Below are 18,591 nucleotides of genomic sequence, written 5' to 3'. Positions count from 1 at the left end.
GCTTTATAGAACTTGCTTTCTCCGTTGTACTTAGAACTTCTACAGTAGACACACCAGCCCTCCCTAGGAATGCAATATCATTGCAGTAGATGAGGTGTATTTGTACACTTCATGTCTCTGCAGTGCCACTTCCTCTGCTTTTCATTTCTATTATAGTATAAATCTCAATTGTTATTTCAATCTCATGTCCAGAGCCTTGACCTTGCTGTGCTTGGCCTTCAGAGTCCAGCTGGTTTCAAGCAGAAGAGCTTCTTGCTGGAGTAGGAAATTGGAGGCAAGTAGAAGTCAGGAAAGCTGACCTTCCGACGAAAACCTCTTGCGGGAAACAGGGCTTTTTTCACCCATGCATTCCCCAGGTGAAGTCTGGATTGATGTCAGAGTTGGAAGAGGAGAATTTCCTGTCCGCATTTCCCCTTTACCTTTAACCTGTCACCTCAGGCAAAAAACAAACAAAAATGTCTCCAGCTCCATCCCTCATTCCAGCTCCCAGATTCATGTCCCTCTGAAATCATTGCCACTCTAAGGCTAATGCATAGGCAGAGGCCCAGCTTCAAGAACCCTCACTGGTACCTGCTTCTTTCCAACTGGAAGCAACATGACTAAAGCCCTCACGTAGAAGCCAGTATGGCCAGGTATCTAACTCTGCCCAGTTGCTGTCTCTTGGAAATGAAGGCTTTAAAGAGATGAAGCAGTATGGAAACAGCACTGCAAAACAGCAGGGATGGGACTGAATTGCTGAGTAGTCATTTTAACCTCAGCAAGAATCATAGTGCAGTTCTGACTTCCTGCCCCATAATGGTGGGGCTCTTGTGCCTTGTAAGTGATTATATTGTCTCTCTTCTTGCTCATCAGTGACTCGCAGTTAGGTGCACTTTGTTCCCTCATGCCCTGGCTGGTGAACATGAACAATACAGCCATACCCTTTCTGCTGGAGGAAAACATTTTACTTTTCCTTGCGAAGGAAGATCAGGGAAATTGACTGAGGATGGTAAAAGATGAAGTGTATGGGAAGGCAAAGCCAGCCTGAAAGCACCCAAGAAGGTGAGAGGAAAACTATATTCTTCACACAGCACGCTTGCATTTGTAAGCAGAGACCTAGAGGTCCCTGAGTGAGACAGAGAGATAAACTTCAGGGCACCAATCCAGTCAGGAGTTTGACAGATGCGTGAGCAGTTGATTTTCCAGTTTGGTGACAAAATTAAAAAATGTTGAAAAAAATCTGAATCAATTCCCCGCATAAACACTTTCTTTCTACTGTAATAACTCCACTTTCCTCCCATTCCATATCGGATTGAATGATATATTTTGTTTTTAAAGCATTTTCTGCCCCTTGTTATACCATCTGCTATTACTAAGAAGAGTTTGGCTCCACCATCTTTGTAACTGCACTTCAAACTACTTCTAAACACCTAGCAGATCCCTCTTTAGCCCCCTGTCTGCCAGACTAAACAAGCTCAGCTCCCTCAGCCTCACTTTATATGTCCTGTCCTCTAGACCCCTGGCCACTTTAAGTAGCCTTCTACTGGGTGAACTCCAGTTTTTCCACTCCCACTTTCCACTTCCACTCTTGACCTAAGAGGCCCAAAACTGAACATAGTATTCCAAAAGGTGGCCTTACAAAGCTGAGTAGAAGGGATTAATAACTCAGTCTGCTGGCCACTCTCCTAGTGTAGTATATGTGGTTACTTTATTCAAGATGAGAGGGCACTTCTGGCTCATATTCAGCCTGATATCCACTGTAACCCTCAGGTCCTTTTCAGTAGGGCTGCTACTCTGCCAGGTGGTTCCCAGACTGTACTGATGGACCAGACAATATTGATGCAGCTAGGGAAAAGAAGCAGCCTTTGCTCTAGCCCAGGCTGGTACAGTAGAAACGAGGTAACAGGGCAAGAAGAGAGTCATTTTTCTACCTTTGAGCAGCCACAGAGATGGCACAAAGAGAACCTGTGAGCCCTATTAAGGGCTCTTTTCTAGGAACAAAACCTTCAGCAGCCCAAAAGACAGCTGTAAGACTGGACTGGCAGGTAATTAGGCTTCTCTGCTAGTCAACTCATCACTTAGAAGTGTCTCATCTGTCTCTTGAGACTGAGTAGTCCACAAGGCATAGACAGTGTCTTTTCTGATTCAGGCTATGTTGAGCAGCAGTGTCTAATGGGATGTGATCAGCATTTTGCTGATCAAAGTGAAAAGAACGGGATATGAACTGCTGCATTCCTAAAGTGCTAAGCATGGGCATCCTTTTTCTTTCCCTTCCTTAAGACCAAGTACCTCAGGATCTAAATGAAGAAAATAAATCCAGAAGTAACCAGCTAGCTTTATTCATCACCACAGTGAGGAATTAAATCTGATCTCATGTTGTTCTGACATGAAGTTGGGTTTGAATGTCAGATTTCACCTCACTAGGACTTTTCAAGCTTATTTTTCCTGCTCTTGTTTTTATCACTTTAATGCCAGGCACCATGTAACGCCATTTTAAATGTGCACGGCACTTACACCATCCTATGAAGAGAAAGACCCATTTCCGCAGCTTATCTGTGGAGTAAGTCATTACTATGGCAGTGTGTAAGTAGCAGCCTTCCACAAACATCCAGAAGAAGTTGGTCACCACAAAATAATTGTAGACAGTGGTAATACAACGACACCAGGGCTGGAAAAAAAAAAGAAAAGAACATTTTAAAATCATGGTGAGAACATTTCAAAACCTATTTCTAGCTATCTCTTAAAAATAAATGATAAGTCTTTCAAGGAATGCAGAATTATACCTGTGACTTGGAATCAGAATATCTTATGTGTTGTCTGGTCATATGCAGCTATGTCCACAACGTTCTGCTGAGGACTGGCTTTGACCACGACATGCAGAATCACCTGTACCTGAGCATGTCTGGAAAAGTTAATATGCCATAAGGCACGTCCGCACCAGCAGCAGTTTGAGAAGCAGTGTGTGGAAAGAAGGAAAGAGGTAGGTCATATGACTGCCGATGATCTTTCATCTTTCAAAGAGGTGCAGCCATAGCCTAGATTCATATCCAAAGTAAAGGCAGCTTTTCTAACAGCCATGCAGTAACAACACAGATGAGGAATAGATGATTAACTATAGAGAGGCAGATGATAATATCACATCAGTAAATCACAGGTAACTACTGATGGGAATATCCACAGTGCTTTGCACAGAAGTCTGGGAAAACTGCTTTCTGACTAAGCAGGCATTCAGTATATGCAGGCATTTGGTATATTCCCTGAAGAGTGACACTAACTACCTTTGTTAGCTGAAATTATTGATGTCATTTTTGGTCTTCTAATTCTCCCCCCTTTTAATTGACACTGCTAGAGTGTTTTAAACACAGACCTTCAGTTAATTTTGTCTAGAACTTTGAATTCATGAGGTATTGGTGATATCTAGGTAACCAACACAGCAGCAGATACACAATCAAACCCAGCAACATTCTGTGGACTAAGAATTTATTGGATGAAAAACACATTTACAAAATGATTGCCCATTCATAAGTTGTGATCATTTCTGTTTATTGAGCAGCAAAAAACAGAAAAGAACTTTTGGATGTGTCAAAACGTTGTATCGAAACATTTCATTTCCACATTGTTTTATCAAGATTTGAAATTTAATTTGACTTGATCTTTAAAATAGAATTAAACAAAACAAAACAAAACAACTCAAAAGACTAAACACTTTGTTTTGAAACAAACTTTGCTTCAAAATGAGTAAAATTGTCTTTGTTTCTCCTTCTGGCCTGATAAAGGAAAGAAAAAAAAGAATCAAACCACCCTGTTTTTGATTAACACAAAACAAATATTTGGACTCCATTCCTGATTGGCCCCAAAACAAGGAAAACCAGCTTTTCTAGGGGGTTGACTCACATACTTGATTTTGCTGTCTAAGAAGGTATGAAGATAAATTAAACCTTTTGCTGCAGTTAGATTACTTAGGAGGCCTCAGTCTCATGTACATTCTTTGATGTCTGGACTCATGTTCTGCTCTTTCCCTCATGTGCAGCACTTACACAATTTTTCTCCTCTCCACAGATGCTCATTTTCACAAGAATCGTAAAAACTTAATTATCTTTGAGCCTCTTGCTCTTTTGTCAGACCTGAGTGAAATTGGCCAGTGGGCTGTGAAGGTAATAGGACACATATGGACAAATACACATAAAGGTAGTGAGATCTCCCTTTGCCTCATTTCCATAGGAAACGAGAACAAAATGAATTTTTGAGCAGCTCTGCACAGTTCCTTGAGGAATTATGGATTTATTATTATTGAATAATAAAACCAATTAGCAGAACTCATTAATTTCTACCATTTCATTTATTTGACTGAGGATACCTGATCCCCACACAGTATCCATCATTAGGCTCTAGATACCTTCAGCAATTCCCTCTTCTTGATTTATTAACATAAGCACTATAACTTCATGCAAAATGGTTCCATGTTGAGTCCTTGATGCTTCTGTTCCTGCATTATTTAATCTCCACTGATCAGCACAGAAGAGATCACATCATTAGCTGGCATAAATGATGTTGAACCCATTGATTTCAGTGGTGTCATTTTCATTCTGATTTATACCACAATAAGAACACCGACAAACTTACCATCAAGCTTGTAAAAGCACCTTCCCCAAAAGACTGCAGTGTTCTACAGAGAACAGATTAATACAGGAAAACTGAGGCATGAGGATCTGTCCTTACATTTGAATGTTTATATTTTCCTTGGTGCTCCATGGCCACATTTTAAAAGGCATTTGAATGCCTGACTCCAGCTTATTTTGCTTAAATAAGTGAAAAATCCTATATCAAGATTTACAGTATTGTCATCACAGTAAACCAAGCAGCATAAAACTGTCAACAATAAAGCAGATTTACCTCCATCTTCTATAGCCTGAAAATGTCAAAAACACAAACAAAGCAACCAGTGAATTAACAGGAGCAATATCTATTCCTTCTTAAAGGATCATCTGCTTGAATAATAATACAGAATTATGCATAGGTGTCTTAAAAAATCTTATAATCTTAGAATTCTTTTAATTTAAATACTGAAGACTTTTCTGTCTGTTTTTATAAACTATGGGATCAAAGTTCAGATGCCAAATCTGACATTTGAATAGTTAACCAAGGATGATGAATAGCCAGCAGACATTAAAGGGAATGGATCTCCAGGTTCCTAAGGTAGTTTTCCATACCCACAGGACTACTTCTTCCATGAGTGGAGCCACGTTGACTGACATCAGCTATGATTCCAGCTCATACTCTGTGGGCACTTTAGGTCATCCACCCTTGGAGGAAGTCATCAGGGGGGCAGCCCTAAAAGGAGAATACTCTACCGTAAGAAGTATAATATGTCACTTTAATACATCAAGAAGATTTATTCCCCAAGAAAATGTATAACCCTGGAGAAAAAGTGAGTGATACTTTTAATCCACTCATATTACTGGGGATTCTGGGTGACTCAAACAGAGGTCCATTACAATACTTACATATGGACCCTCATTCAACTCAGCATGTGAACTGGGAGTTACTTGAATGAACATGAAACAGCATGGAGAGTAAGTGAAATAGGAGCATGGTGATGTGCTGTATTTCTCAAGAGTGCTCAATGCCATGCAAAAAGATGCCATGCTCTTTGCTCACTTCAGCCCTCCAATTCTTTTACTGTGTGGGTCTGTCCTCCCCCTTGAATTGGCTCAAACTCTTAATCACCCCTTAGAAAGCTGATTTAGCTCACTTTGCCAAGAGAAAGCTCTTCCTTGATTTTTTTGTTGGCTGGATTGGTTTTCCACCAGTTCAGTGAGTTCAGTCTTCAAGGGTTCAGTCCTCTCCAAGTGGTTAAGAAAAGGACCAGAACTAGTCTGAGGGAAGCAGCAGAAGATGGAGTGAAGTGTTTAGGGCCCTAGAGGAATGAACCATTCCTTTCCGTGACAGGCAGCTGCTGATGGATGCAACCCAACTCACTTCATCCTCAGGGCCAGCACTATGAAGAAGTGATTAGCAGAAAAGTGGAATTTTGTAAAAAAAAAAAAAAAAAGAAAAAAGAAACATGATCAAGCAGCAAAAAATGTACTGAAATCATTTCAGTGGTGTTTCAGGGCTATTTCTCATTTTCTTTAGAGTCCCACTAATTCCAGAGGGCAAGGTGCCTGCTGTCATTAGACAAAATAGCTGACTCAGAGCCTGGACAGCCAATTATTTCTGTACGCTGTGCATGGAGGTGATGCCCTCTCTGAAGTGAATGCTTACCCCACATGAGCCCCATCACAGCAAGAAGTTCTCACAAAAATGTTCAAGAACCACTAAATTTAGTGTCTCACACTGTATTGTGCCTTGTATATAAATTTGGAAAGTATCTACAGTCAATGAAGATAAGAGAGAAGAACTGTGCTGGGGACAGGGATTTTGATGTTAAACAGCAGAACGCTGATATTCCGTCATGACGAAAGAAATGAAAATTTAGCACATTTTTTCCTCTTTTTGAAATGACATTGCAGTTGCCCTGGGCATGTAGATAGGTGCCCTTTGCAATATTTTTATCAGCTGAACAAATTCAGCATCCCGCACCAGCCTGCAAACTGCATGACAAATACATGCTGTCCCCAAGCACTTACTTCATTGCTTTCATGTATGTTGTGATCAATCATTTGAAGCAGAAACCACATCACATTCCTCAGGATGAATGTGGTGATCAGGTTCCAGTGGATAATATTCCGCAGGCATCTGATACTCCTAAACAGAGGAATGCATTTCAGTCATCATATATAATGAATACACATACACACATGAATGAGTATATAAAATAAACAAGCTAGTCTGTTCACTTGAAAAAATCCTCATGGTTTATCCCCATCCATTACTTCTCATACACTGCGGAACAGGAGATTCTGCTGTCCAATGGGACAGCAATAACTGTCTATGTAGCTGTCTATTGCTCTCTTCTCTACTAGTAAACATAGCAGGTTTGAGTCCCTTTCTCTGGTTCTGAGGGTACAGCCAGTGACAGTGCCAAAACTCAGCCTCTGCAATGCAGTCACAACCCAAACAGATAATGTAAACATAAAACAGCTGCAGAGGGACACCAAAATATGTATTTCTTCTCCTTGTCAAATACCTTTCTTCCAGAAACCATGAAGCGTAACAAAGCCATGCGTAGCAATTTGTCTTGCTAACTTGAGGACTTCCCTTTGACAAAATGAATTCAAGCTAGTGAAATGGGAGCTAATGGAAACTCCCCAAAATTCAAATGGTCATTTTGTCCCTGGTTATCATTGTGTGATTGCCCCCCCAAACGTACCAAGTCTATTACAATGTCAACTAGAATTGGTAAGTCCCAAAACAACAAGGCTGCAGTGGAGTCTGTTGCACTATTCACAGAAGGAGGTTTGGTGATAAATGTTCACTGTGTAGTGACAGAAACTGGAACACCTTGCATTTGGGGATTCTCTCTCTCTAATGACTCAGACAAGCTGGGCTGTGTGAAGTTCAAAAGTTCTCAGACTCATTAATGCAATAGGAGAGCAGGGACTGCCTAGTTCCCAAACCAGCTTTTGGTCTGCTGCACCATACTTTCTTAAACAATGGAGAAGCACTGTGTATTCCCCTTCACAAGAATATATTTGTGTATGTTCTTTCTCCTTCCACAACCCTCTTCTGGAATGCAATGTAAAATATGAGCACCCATTCTACAATGCTTTGCGGCACGATGCCATAAAACAAAAGAGAGGACACCTTAAACACTGCTGGCTGCTCAAAAGAGCTCCAGGAGACAGTTGGTGCCTGGTGCTGGTGCTAGCAACTAGAAGCAGCACTGAAGCTAGACAGTAAGTTACTCATTAAAGATTCAATCATCCGAGACAAGATCATTTATCTTCTCATTCTTTGTGAAATGTTAAAGGAAGGTGAGAGCCAAGTCACAGTTTTGCAGTTACAGCATGTTCAATTAAATGATCTTATCCCAGCTAAACACAAACCACTCCAGTAGCAAAATCACTCCAACGGGTACAAATAGCCAATGTTTCCTGGGATCATCAAGTTAGGGTTCTGCGTTTGGCCTATCAGTGTCCCTGCTTGCAAAGGAAGCTGTCAGATAACATGGGAGAAACACAGAAAGTGGTGTTTTCAAATCTGCTGATTTGAAAAGTCTGACTGACTATTGTTGATACCAGAGACAGCAAAGGTTCCTTAAAAAGAGAAGGCACAATCCAGTGACAAAATCTGCTATTGTGTCAGGTCTTTTGTATGACAAGCAAACCAGACTTGCTGATAACAAACACCAGTTTGTTACCATAAAACTCTCATTGCCCTTTTCCAAGCATCTGATTAGTCAGTCTTAGGGTCAGAAAAATTCTGTTATTTCCTTCAGCCTCACAAATCTCTCCAAGATTTCAGTGTAATCCAGCAAGAAACACATGGAAAAACTCCCACATATGAGATACTGAAGCTTACAGAAAGATGCTTAGAGGTATAATTCTACTAACTCAATGCCAAAACAGCTTCTGAGTTTAACAACTCAGGCTACAGGTATGAAATCTGTATTTGGTTTTCAGAGTCTCAATGACTCACAGCTGGAGTCAATTTTGAAAACAGTTCTCCAGCTGCTCAGATCCATTCATTTTTATAGAGGCTATAAAACCAAAGGGCATTATTCTCAGTGCAACCTGTGCTACCAGGGAACCTGTCAGGGACATGGCTCACTCTGAGAACTTCACTTCAAATAAAAGGGAAAGGTTCATGGCTAGGCTTTCCAAGAAACTAGGCAGCTAGCACCTGCTGACATTTATGCTGAAATGAACTGAAATACCCTAGAAACCCATCTGGCTCTGGGCAGACTTTAAAACATGTTGTTAAGGTCTGTTGTCCATTGACCATTTTGCACAGAAATGTCCTGTGGCTGGCTGTTATTTACCTAGATGTTTTGTTCACTCCTTTCTGGTTAAGGATTAGCAGGTTAAGGAAGGAGTTTGAAATACTGGTTTTGGGGGAAGAAGGAGGCAGGGGACTAGAAACTGAGGAAATTCAAGTCAAACTGTAGAGCTGCTGGGATGAAATTAATTGCTTTTGAGAGCTCTAACCACAAAACAGATCCAGAGCACTCTGCCACCTGAACGTATTCCTAGAGAAAGAGAAATAAAACCAGTGGAAAAAAAAATAATCCTTGCTACATCTTTCAGACATAGTTCAACCACTGCATACTCTGGAATATCATTAAATCCACCAGGAAAAAAAAAAAAAACTTGACCCTCACAAGACACAAAGCAGGACACTGGACTGGCCAGAGATGCAAAGAGAACCAAATCAATAATTGTAGACCTTTTGGTTCAGTTCCTAAGAAGAGATTTTCCCTGTATTAGGATCCTAGTCCTCAAAATCACATTCTTTTCTGTGTCTTGGAATATAGAGATAACCTCAGCATCTATTGGCCTCATGATCTCTGCCCTCCTTACTACTTCTCTGTTCATGGTTTCCTCTTCTTTGCCCATCTCTCTGCATCTACTATTGGCTTTTGTTTGGATTGCAAGTTGCTTGGGACAGAGGCCACTTTTTAGTAATGATCAGCACCAAGAGCAAGAAGGTCTGTTTTTGTTGGGAGCTCCCAGGATCTACAGATAATTATGATGATCAAGAGTCCTCCCTCTGTTTGGAAAAAACATGTTGCGCTGAGGGAAGATGTGTTCTTGGTGTTAAAATTAAGTAAAACCCTAAATGTGGCCCGCAGCTGGAATTTACGGAGATGGGCCTGCAGCCCTGTCAAATGAAGTTTTGGACTTGAAATATGGGCAGCTGGCCCCCATGTCCCATTACCTTTAGGAAAAGCCTAAAGTATAGGCTTATAGTATAGTAAAAATACTTTGGGTATTAGCAGCTCAGCACCATGGCCTCATTCCTCTTCTGAGACACCCCATGTGTGACACAGCTGATAAGTAGATGTTTTGACCTGTCAAAGAGCTTCATGTCTTTGGGGGTAATGGATCAAGTAGAAAAGGCGGCAAGGCAAACCTTTTGCTTTCCCAGCTGCAGTCTCTCCACAGCCACATTCCCCACCACATTGCTGCTTTGTCAAAGCAGCACAAACAGGTGAGATGTAGCAAGTGCTTTTGTGATGTCTGGACCATTACTCTTCTGGTATTAAGAACAGTTAGTATCTGAATGGAAACACCAGTACAGGCAGGCTGAGAAACACACCTTTGAAAGTGCTGCAGAGTTTCTCAGTGGCCCAGGCATTGAGGTGACCCCAGGCACAGAATGATTTTAACATTTTCATTATTTTTTTTTCTTTTTTTCTTTTTTCTTCTCCTTTTCATTTACTAAAAGTCCCAGATAGAGACCCAAAGGGGTTTTTTTGTTTGTAGAAAGCCCAGAGCACATGGTTTTTGTTTGTTTCTGTATCCTAACTACTACTAGCACAGAAATTGCAGTGGTGGTAATGCAATTCATAGCCAAAGGCAAGAAAAGTATAGAAATAACTATGTCAGATTCGTACTGGGAAGGCAGAAACAACAAGGTTAATATAGCGTGTGGAGGCTGCAGGGCACAACAGCTGAGGAGTGCAGCAAAGTCAATTGATACAACAAGATCTCTTCCTGGCCACCTGAGAAAGCTGCTTTTCCTTACAGCCATTGCCAGTGAACATTATTATCATCACCTAGTACAGGAAAGGCTTCCAGAGGGATACTGACTGAGAGAAGGTTCCATGATCTGGGAACAAATGCCTCCCACTCACCCCTCCTCACACACACACCCCGAGCCCCATAGGAGACCTTAGCTTCAGCTCCACAGCAGAATGTTAGACACAAAGAAGATGAAAGCAAACATACCTCTTGTTGGCCTTACTAATTAGTAAATCAAAAAACTGGTGTATGGTGAGAAATTACATATAATGACCTCCTTATTTGATTTAAAAACAGACCATGTTTCAAGGCCAAATGTCATTCTCTGGCTTGATATCACGTCACTGGCATCCTGAGTTGCTGGTTGTGTGGTAAGTTAGGGGCTTCCATGTTAGGAACAACAGCTGCAAATGAAAAGAAAGCAAAATTCCCCCACAGGTGACTGCAGCCTGTGTCAGAGGTGGGCAGAAAGAGTTTCTGTCTGTTGCAAGAGAAAGGACACTCTGCTAATTAATTCAGTGAAATGACCTCAATTGTATAAATGCATATGGAAAGCAGAGATTTAGAAAATCCATTCTTTTGATTTGGGAAATGCTGAAGCCTGAAAAAGCATGAAGCATGATCAATTCTTTCTGTACAAGCAGTCTCACTGATTCAGGAATGGATATCTATAAAAGGGTTTCTAAAATAGCCCTGGTAAAACTCAAAATAGCCTTCCTGTTGATTCATGTTTTTTTCTTCTCTATCCACACAGTGTTATTTTTCCTCTGGGATGTGCAGAGCTATTATTTTCTGATTCAAAGTATGACATAAATAATTAACATTAGCAATCATAATAATGTGCCAGCACGGTCAAAAGCTATCTATCTGAATTAGTAGAATCATCTGCATGGAATTAATTGCAAATGATAACTTTATTAAATGAGCTTGGAAACCTTCTATTAATTCATGTAGGATTCCATTAATAATGATGTTCAGTTAAGACTTCTGTTCCACCGGCTGTCTGAAAACAGCTGGCAGGAGAAGTCTGAGAGCACTTTCTTGGAGTTCTTCCCACTCCATAACTGTTGAACAAGTACGAAGGGCAGTCTTGGACAATACTTAAAAAAAATATATTTCCCCGTCAGTCTTTCCTAGGACAGGCAAAGCTCATGGACAAGCCATAAATGGCAAGAGTGGGAAGAATACCTAACTGCAAACCATTTCCCAGGCTGTGTGCCTGTTATCCTGGTGCTATCATCCACATGGAGGCCTCCCCTGAGGTCTTCATGGTTTCCCTGCACAATCTTGATCGATCAGTGCCTGTATTCTGGTACTCCTAATGCTCACAGATGGCAAAGGCAGCTGGAGAGGGTGGCAAGGAAATGAGCTTCTTGGTGGCAGTTGCCTAGGAGAATATAAATATTCCCACGTGAAAGGCAAGGGGCACTTCCAAGGGAAAAAGAAAAGCCAAGAAGAGAAAAATGGCTTCAATAGGAGGGTGGGGGCAAAATGCTCAGGTGAAGAGGAGAAGCAGCTACTTCTGTCAGTGTTTAGGATGTACTTAGACCCCCAAAACAAACCCATTGTGGAGCCATCTGTGCTCCACTAAGCCTTTTCCAAAACTTAACGTCTCTTGCATTCAAGCCAGCTTTTAAGCACAGGACACAGGGGATTCTGTTTGCTTTGGCCACAAAAGCTTAAAGCACTGACATTTCTAGGGTTGAAAGGCTGCAGAAAACACTACATAGAAGACCACAGGCAGGATAACCCCAGGGCAAGACCAGACCAAATGCATTCATTGTCACCAGTGTTTGTACCTGGCACTGTATGGCTGTGTAGCATTGTGAACAGGGGTCAAAAACAGCCCTCTGCAGACAGTGATGTGTTAACTGGCCCTAGGGAACACATGCAAAGCATGCCATTGGGGCACGGAGAGAGGGATTTCTTTTCCTACGGAGAAATCAAAGCTAGACCAAGGCAAATAGAAGTATTGTCTCTGCTTGAGAGAAACTGTACTTACTGCTGCTTGTGACAGGGAGATGCAAACAGACATAGGGCAATCCTTTGAAATTATCGGCATCCCAACACCCATGACCAGCATCCAGCTACCTGAGGGAAAGGAGCATCTAGTCTTCCAACAGACATGGGCCTGTCTGCACAGGCATTTGACCAGTGCAGATCAGCAGCATGAGGATCCTAAGTCTTCCAGGACAACCTCACCCTCCAGGCCAGCTCTGTCAGAAGAAGAGATTTCTTGCAAGGGCTGTAGCAATGTGCCGCATGGTGGGAAGAGGTTGCTGCAGCCAAAAGGGTAAGTCTCCTGTTTGGTACCTGACCATTGATTTGCTGAGGGAGTAGAGAGGCAGGATGAGCTACAAGATTCCAAACTGCATGAAAACTGGGTTTTATTCTCAACTCTGTTGTTGGATGACCTTGACTTAAGTCACTTCATTTTTCAGCATCAGGGAAATACTAATTCCAGCCTTTCTCAGCTCTCCCAAACTGAATACCCCTGATCAAGGAAGAAAAGCAGGCTGGGTCTGCTTTGTGATGGAGAGGACAGCAACAGGAAATATCAGGTTTTGCAGAGACCTGCCCAAAAGCAAATGGTAGAAACAGAAACCAACTGCACTGAAAGACTCTATGTAGAGGCAAGGAGGATTATACAACTCTCTTGCAAAGTCTTCTGAGAGCTACCACTGAGATAAGAGTATGAAAGCAAGGAATCCCTTCTCTTTGCTTTGCTTTACTGTTATTACAGTTTTACTCTTAGTCAGTTCAAGTGAAAATCTTCACTGCATTTTTTTCCTTACATGATTATTATATAAAAAAAGAGATAATTAAGTCTGGAGTCTGGGTAAATCATAGAATAATTTAGGTTAGAAGGAACTCTTAGCGGTGTAGTCTAAGCTCCTTCTCAGAGCAAGGCCAACATGAAAATAGATCTAGTTACCAGGAACTTGTCCTGTGAAGTCTCTAAGAACGTAGATTCAGCAGCTTCTCTAGGACCGTGCTGTAATGCCTGACCATAATTATGGTGAAAAATATCTTACTTATGCCCATCTGGAATTTCTCTTTCCCCAACTTTTGATCATTGTGTCTTGTCCTTTCCCTGCACATCGCTGAGGTGATTCTGGCTCAGTGTTCTCTATAATCAGCCTTACACAGCTGAAGAAATGCACAAATCTAACTTCCAAAACAGCTGTAAGAGTAGCAAAGCTGAAACAGGAAATGGTGAGGAAGAATAAAAGAGAAGAGAAAATGAAGAATTTAAAATTGAAAAAGATCAGAGTCACTAAAGAATAGAGACTCTCTTACACCCTTAATGGAGGCTATGAAAGGAAATTCCCAGGCAAAGCTTATTTAGTGCATGACCGACCAAATGAATTGTTTCCCATTGTCCCAATGGCACTCAATGTCCACATGCACCCACATCTACCCCTTGGTCTCTCTTTTTGATTTTCAAGACTAGCGGATAGGCCCTGGCAGAGATGGGAAGGTACAGAAGGCACAGGAGAGTTTTTAGATTCCTAAGATGAGCGTAAGCTGAGCTGAGGCCAATGGTGGGAGTGCTGAGAGGTGTGTAGCAGGAGATATCTGTGTGCCCAGTAGCAAAAAGTAGTGAGGGAGAAGAATAAATGGGAGTTCAACAAAAGAAATCACACTGGTGACGTGTCTACACATCATTTTTTTAAACCTCTGAGCCATATTTCCAGTAGTGAATAATAGAAGGCAGAGCCTTTTCCTTGGTTCTGTGGCAGCTGGAGTTACACAGCTTGCATCTGTACACCTAACCTCTCTTCCAAATGGCCACAGCCATACTGTCTGTTGGAAAACCTAGACTTTGAGAATTGCAGATACTGTCTGGGAGAGCACTAGCCAACACAGGTCACAGTCTGCCTGGGAGTGTGCTGACAATAAACAGTGTGGATAATCACAGGACAGTGCATCAGCCTGTGCCCTTGTCCTAGTCAGTGTACAAGGAGAGACATTCCTCCTGAGAACTACATGGTTAAATATGGGCTAACGGAAACCTAATCATGGATACTGCCATCTAAGACTATGGCTCCAGTCTTGATTGCTCTTCCACTGGAGAAATTCCCTCAGTGTATTTTCACAGGGACCAAGTTAGAAATATATGACTTCATTTAGTACAGTACGTGCTTGTGGCTTAGCTGGTTGAAGGAGCTTTAGGAATATGACCCAATCCACTTTGCTAAATGTCAGTCATATTGAGGCAAACTGTAAATGGGGCTGTGAAGTATCTTTCTAACAGGAGCTTCCTTGCAGCCTAGGTCTGAGGTAGTCCCCAGTAACAAACTACCTTTAGAGTAGCAGGGACACAATAAGTGGCTCCCTCCCTCTGAAATTTATCTAAGACATTGTCCTGTTGACCCAGGCTGTAGTTATAAGTTCAGAATGTGGAAGAGTGAATGTTTGCTATGAAGGGTGACCATTGCTACTGGATTGTCTAAATCAGAGTTAGGACTTCAGAAGCCAGACACTGGGAGCCGATGAAGGTTGATCTGGCTTATAGCTGCTGTTTGGGGAATATATGAGTGCACAATATGTCCTCATTTATTATCTTCTTGTGGGATTATATAAAAAAAGATCTAAAAGAAAAACAGTTTAAAAGATCAGCTAGGGAATTCAAGGTTTATGGACTTTTTTGCTTATAATATAATTAAGAATTGTTTATTAAATTATCTTCCTTTGCAGATACTGCATGGTTAAAACAGCACAGGGAAAGCCAATGGCACTGATGCTGCTGTTAACACTCTCCTTGGCCTCATTTCCATCAAAATATGGTGTGGAATATTTCATCATTTTGGCATATTTGGCAAGGAATTCAGGGAAGAATATATAAGATTATTTATAACCTGGGTGCTTCTTCAGCTGTCCAAATATTCATTCCTATGTTTCTAAACTTCCCCAGCTAAAGTGCCCACAGGAACCTGCTCTGTACCAAGCTACAAAGGAGAAGGCTTCCCTCCATCCCTGCCCTCATTCTTTCTATCCCTCTTCTTCCTCTTCATATAACACCAAAGCTGTACCAATATAAACTTCTGCAAGGTGGGAGCCAATCCCCACTCCCTTCCACGCCTCCCCTGGCTGTTATCAGCTTCATGGTGATCACTGCCCAGGTGGAAATGTTTCCCTGTGGTTCAAACCTCCCACAGGAAACTGCTGCTTCTGTAACACACACAGGCAGTCCATATGCCAGCAACAGTACACATGTCCCATTTAAGGATGATACGAGCAAGAGATTTTCCACATCTCTTGGGTTTTACTTGACACAGTAATAAGATGTAGCAGTAGCCATCATTTAGATTAGGCAGAAGAGAAGGTGGCTGGGTGCTAGACAACTGCACCAGATTTTGTGAAGGATATGGATGTGCGATTCCTCTGAGAAAACCTGAAATCAAACCATTTAATATTTAAACACCTAAATGTGCACTTCTAGTAGATAGCTCTAAACACCCAGGCTTGAAAATATCTTTTCTGATTCACCTATCCAGAGATGCCTCAGGGCAGGTTCTTTTTTGAAGTAAGTTGGCCTCCTGAACACGATACGTACCTAACGCAGACAACAAAAACTGCAAAGACAAAACTCTATTTTCTTTATTCCTCTGAGACTTTGGAAAATCTGCAAGAATTGCTCCAAATACATTTATTCACAACCAACAAAGGCAGAACAGAATACAAATGGGTTTTAGCTTGTTAATTAATACAGATTTAATCCTGCACAGAGCAGTTCTGTTACCTGAATTTAAACGAGTTGGTGTCTGTCTCCAAAGACACACCGTTGTGGCTAAAACCTCAGCAGTGACAGAAACACATCAGTAGGAACACAGCTCAAGCACAGGATAGAATCAGGAAACTTTAGCCTTCGAAGGCCAAGCCACTAAGTCATTCAGTCATATAGTCCTTCACAAATTCCCGAAACTCTAGTCTAAAACTCCAAGTTAGGTTTTCCTCCATTACATTTGCTCCAGAACCTTGCCGCTCTGCTGATTAGAAACCATCCTTCAATATCCGCTCAAGGGTCTATTCATAATGTGTCCATACCCTTTTCTTTTTGCACTAATATTGTCCTTGATTGTAAGTAGCATTTCTTTTTCTAAAGTTTATCCAACAGTGATGTATTTATAGGCAGCAATCATACTCCCTGACAACCTTCATATTTCTAGGCTACAGTACCACTATTTCAGATGCAGCTTTCATCTGTGGTTTCTGTGCTAGGCTCTGTACAAAGAGGGAACGTCTAGACTAAAGAACAAGTGATATAGATGTGAGATGAGAGGGGAGTGAGTAAAGACAGCAGAAAGCAAAGACATTGGTCTAAGGCTAGTCACCAAGAAACATGCTGCTGTCCTTTATCTTAGTCACTGAGGACACTTCAGGTGGATTCAAGCAGTACAGACACTTCAGATGTTTTGTTCTCAAAGATGACCAGTTAGTATCTCATTGAATATGTGCTTATTTACAGAGTTCCATTCATTTTCATTCCTGCCTTGCTGTTGGGAACCACACTATGGACAGAGTTTTGTCTCCAAACCAGCAGCCATTACTATCCACTAAACACATGCTGTGCCATTACCAGTATTTACAGCGAAGTTTAAAACATGCCATGTGCCTGAATCATTTTTTAAGGCCCTGCTGTGCTAACTGACAGATGGAACAGACTTAACAAGGCTAGGTGGAAAGCCAGAAGCTGAGAGAGAAAATGGAGCACTAACATGCAAATTAATTCATTAATTCATTTGTTTGACATTGTGTCCTGAGACTGACTCTTCTTTTCCTTGCTCCATAATAGAAAGGTATATACAGGATGACTGTGTATTAGATCTGGAGCCTGCTCTGCCCTAATCGCATCAGATATCACATCACTTTTAACTGCAACTCCTAGAGAAAGTATTAATTGTGCAGCTCACCTACCCACTTGATATATTCCCAATACTCAGCACTGGCTGATAGATGTCATATCACTCTACCCTACAAAACCTGCTCTGCACAAATGCTCTACATTTCTTCTGACAGGTTTCTACAAAGCATTTAATCAAGCCTTTTCATCCTTACTAATAGAGACCTGCAGCAGCTGTCTCACCAAATGCACACAGGACTGATGATCAAGAGGCAGCTCAGAGGAGCCTGGAACAAGGAAGGATAAAGGACAATGGGATCTCCCATTCCTAAAACCTGGGCGCTTGTTAAAAAAAAAGTGAAAATGTTCCTTCAAGAAAAAAATAAATTAGTCTCTGGGAGAAAAAAATAGATGGGATTTAGGCAATCTGGCTGTTACCAGCAGAAGGAAAGGGCACACTTCCTCAGTCCCATGAGAAATATCAGATATTTTAAAGAAGAAATAGGAAGAGATTAATGGAGGGGAATCAGGAAAGCAAAGTTTCCCTCAGGCCCTCATTTGCCTTCATTACCACCATACCAGTGACAAAAGATGCCGTGAGAACATGTCTGTGCAGTTTTTCAGAGCTGCCTTTTCCCAGCAATCTGTGCAGAAGGACTTGCCATTTTCAGTGCTCAGCCTATCTTCCTTTCAGCCCCCTCCTTCTCTGAGGAGTTCAAAACTCAGCGGAGACTTAGATGTTTCCCAGAACAAACACCTGTCTTCCTGGAGTCAATGCCTTTGCTTCAGTCACTACTGCACAAATAAAACATCTGCTGATTGAATCTAGTTAGGTCACTGCTGGCATCACACTGTTTAATAACAAAGACGGAGTTTAACAAAGGAATCACATTGCACCTCAGAGGCTGATATAACAGCATACTAACAAGGAAAAAAAGTCAGGGCACAGCAATTTGGGGTTCTGCATACTGAGCAACAGTAAAGGAAAAATGTCGTTCAAAAGGAATGCTTTTATTTTTTCTGCCTTTTTTTCTTTCTTTCTTTAGCTTGAATGGTAATTACTGTTAGCAGGATTCCTCCTATGGAAAATTCCTGCTTTATCAGAAATCAGAATGTGATTGTGTGGGAGGGTGAGAGCCA

General features: G+C 41.5%; 1 protein-coding gene across 5 annotated transcripts in view; it reads right to left on the bottom strand.

Annotated features, from left to right (window-relative positions):
* CRHR2 (corticotropin releasing hormone receptor 2) overlaps positions 1–18,591 on the bottom strand; it is a 163,496-nt gene that overhangs the window by 47,151 nt on the left and 97,754 nt on the right. For all 5 annotated transcript variants that reach the window (XM_026097359.2, XM_064505688.1, XM_064505689.1 and 2 more), the window contains 2 exons: positions 6,609–6,726; positions 2,494–2,647 (listed from right to left, as the gene is read on the bottom strand). In XM_026097359.2, coding sequence (XP_025953144.2) covers positions 2,494–2,647; positions 6,609–6,726 — 272 coding nt within the window. The remainder of the gene's footprint in view (positions 1–2,493; positions 2,648–6,608; positions 6,727–18,591) is intronic.

Source organism: Dromaius novaehollandiae, chromosome 2, assembly GCF_036370855.1.
Source record: "Dromaius novaehollandiae isolate bDroNov1 chromosome 2, bDroNov1.hap1, whole genome shotgun sequence".
Taxonomy (NCBI): Eukaryota; Metazoa; Chordata; class Aves; order Casuariiformes; family Dromaiidae; genus Dromaius; species Dromaius novaehollandiae.
This window is presented reverse-complemented; position numbering and strand designations above follow the sequence as displayed.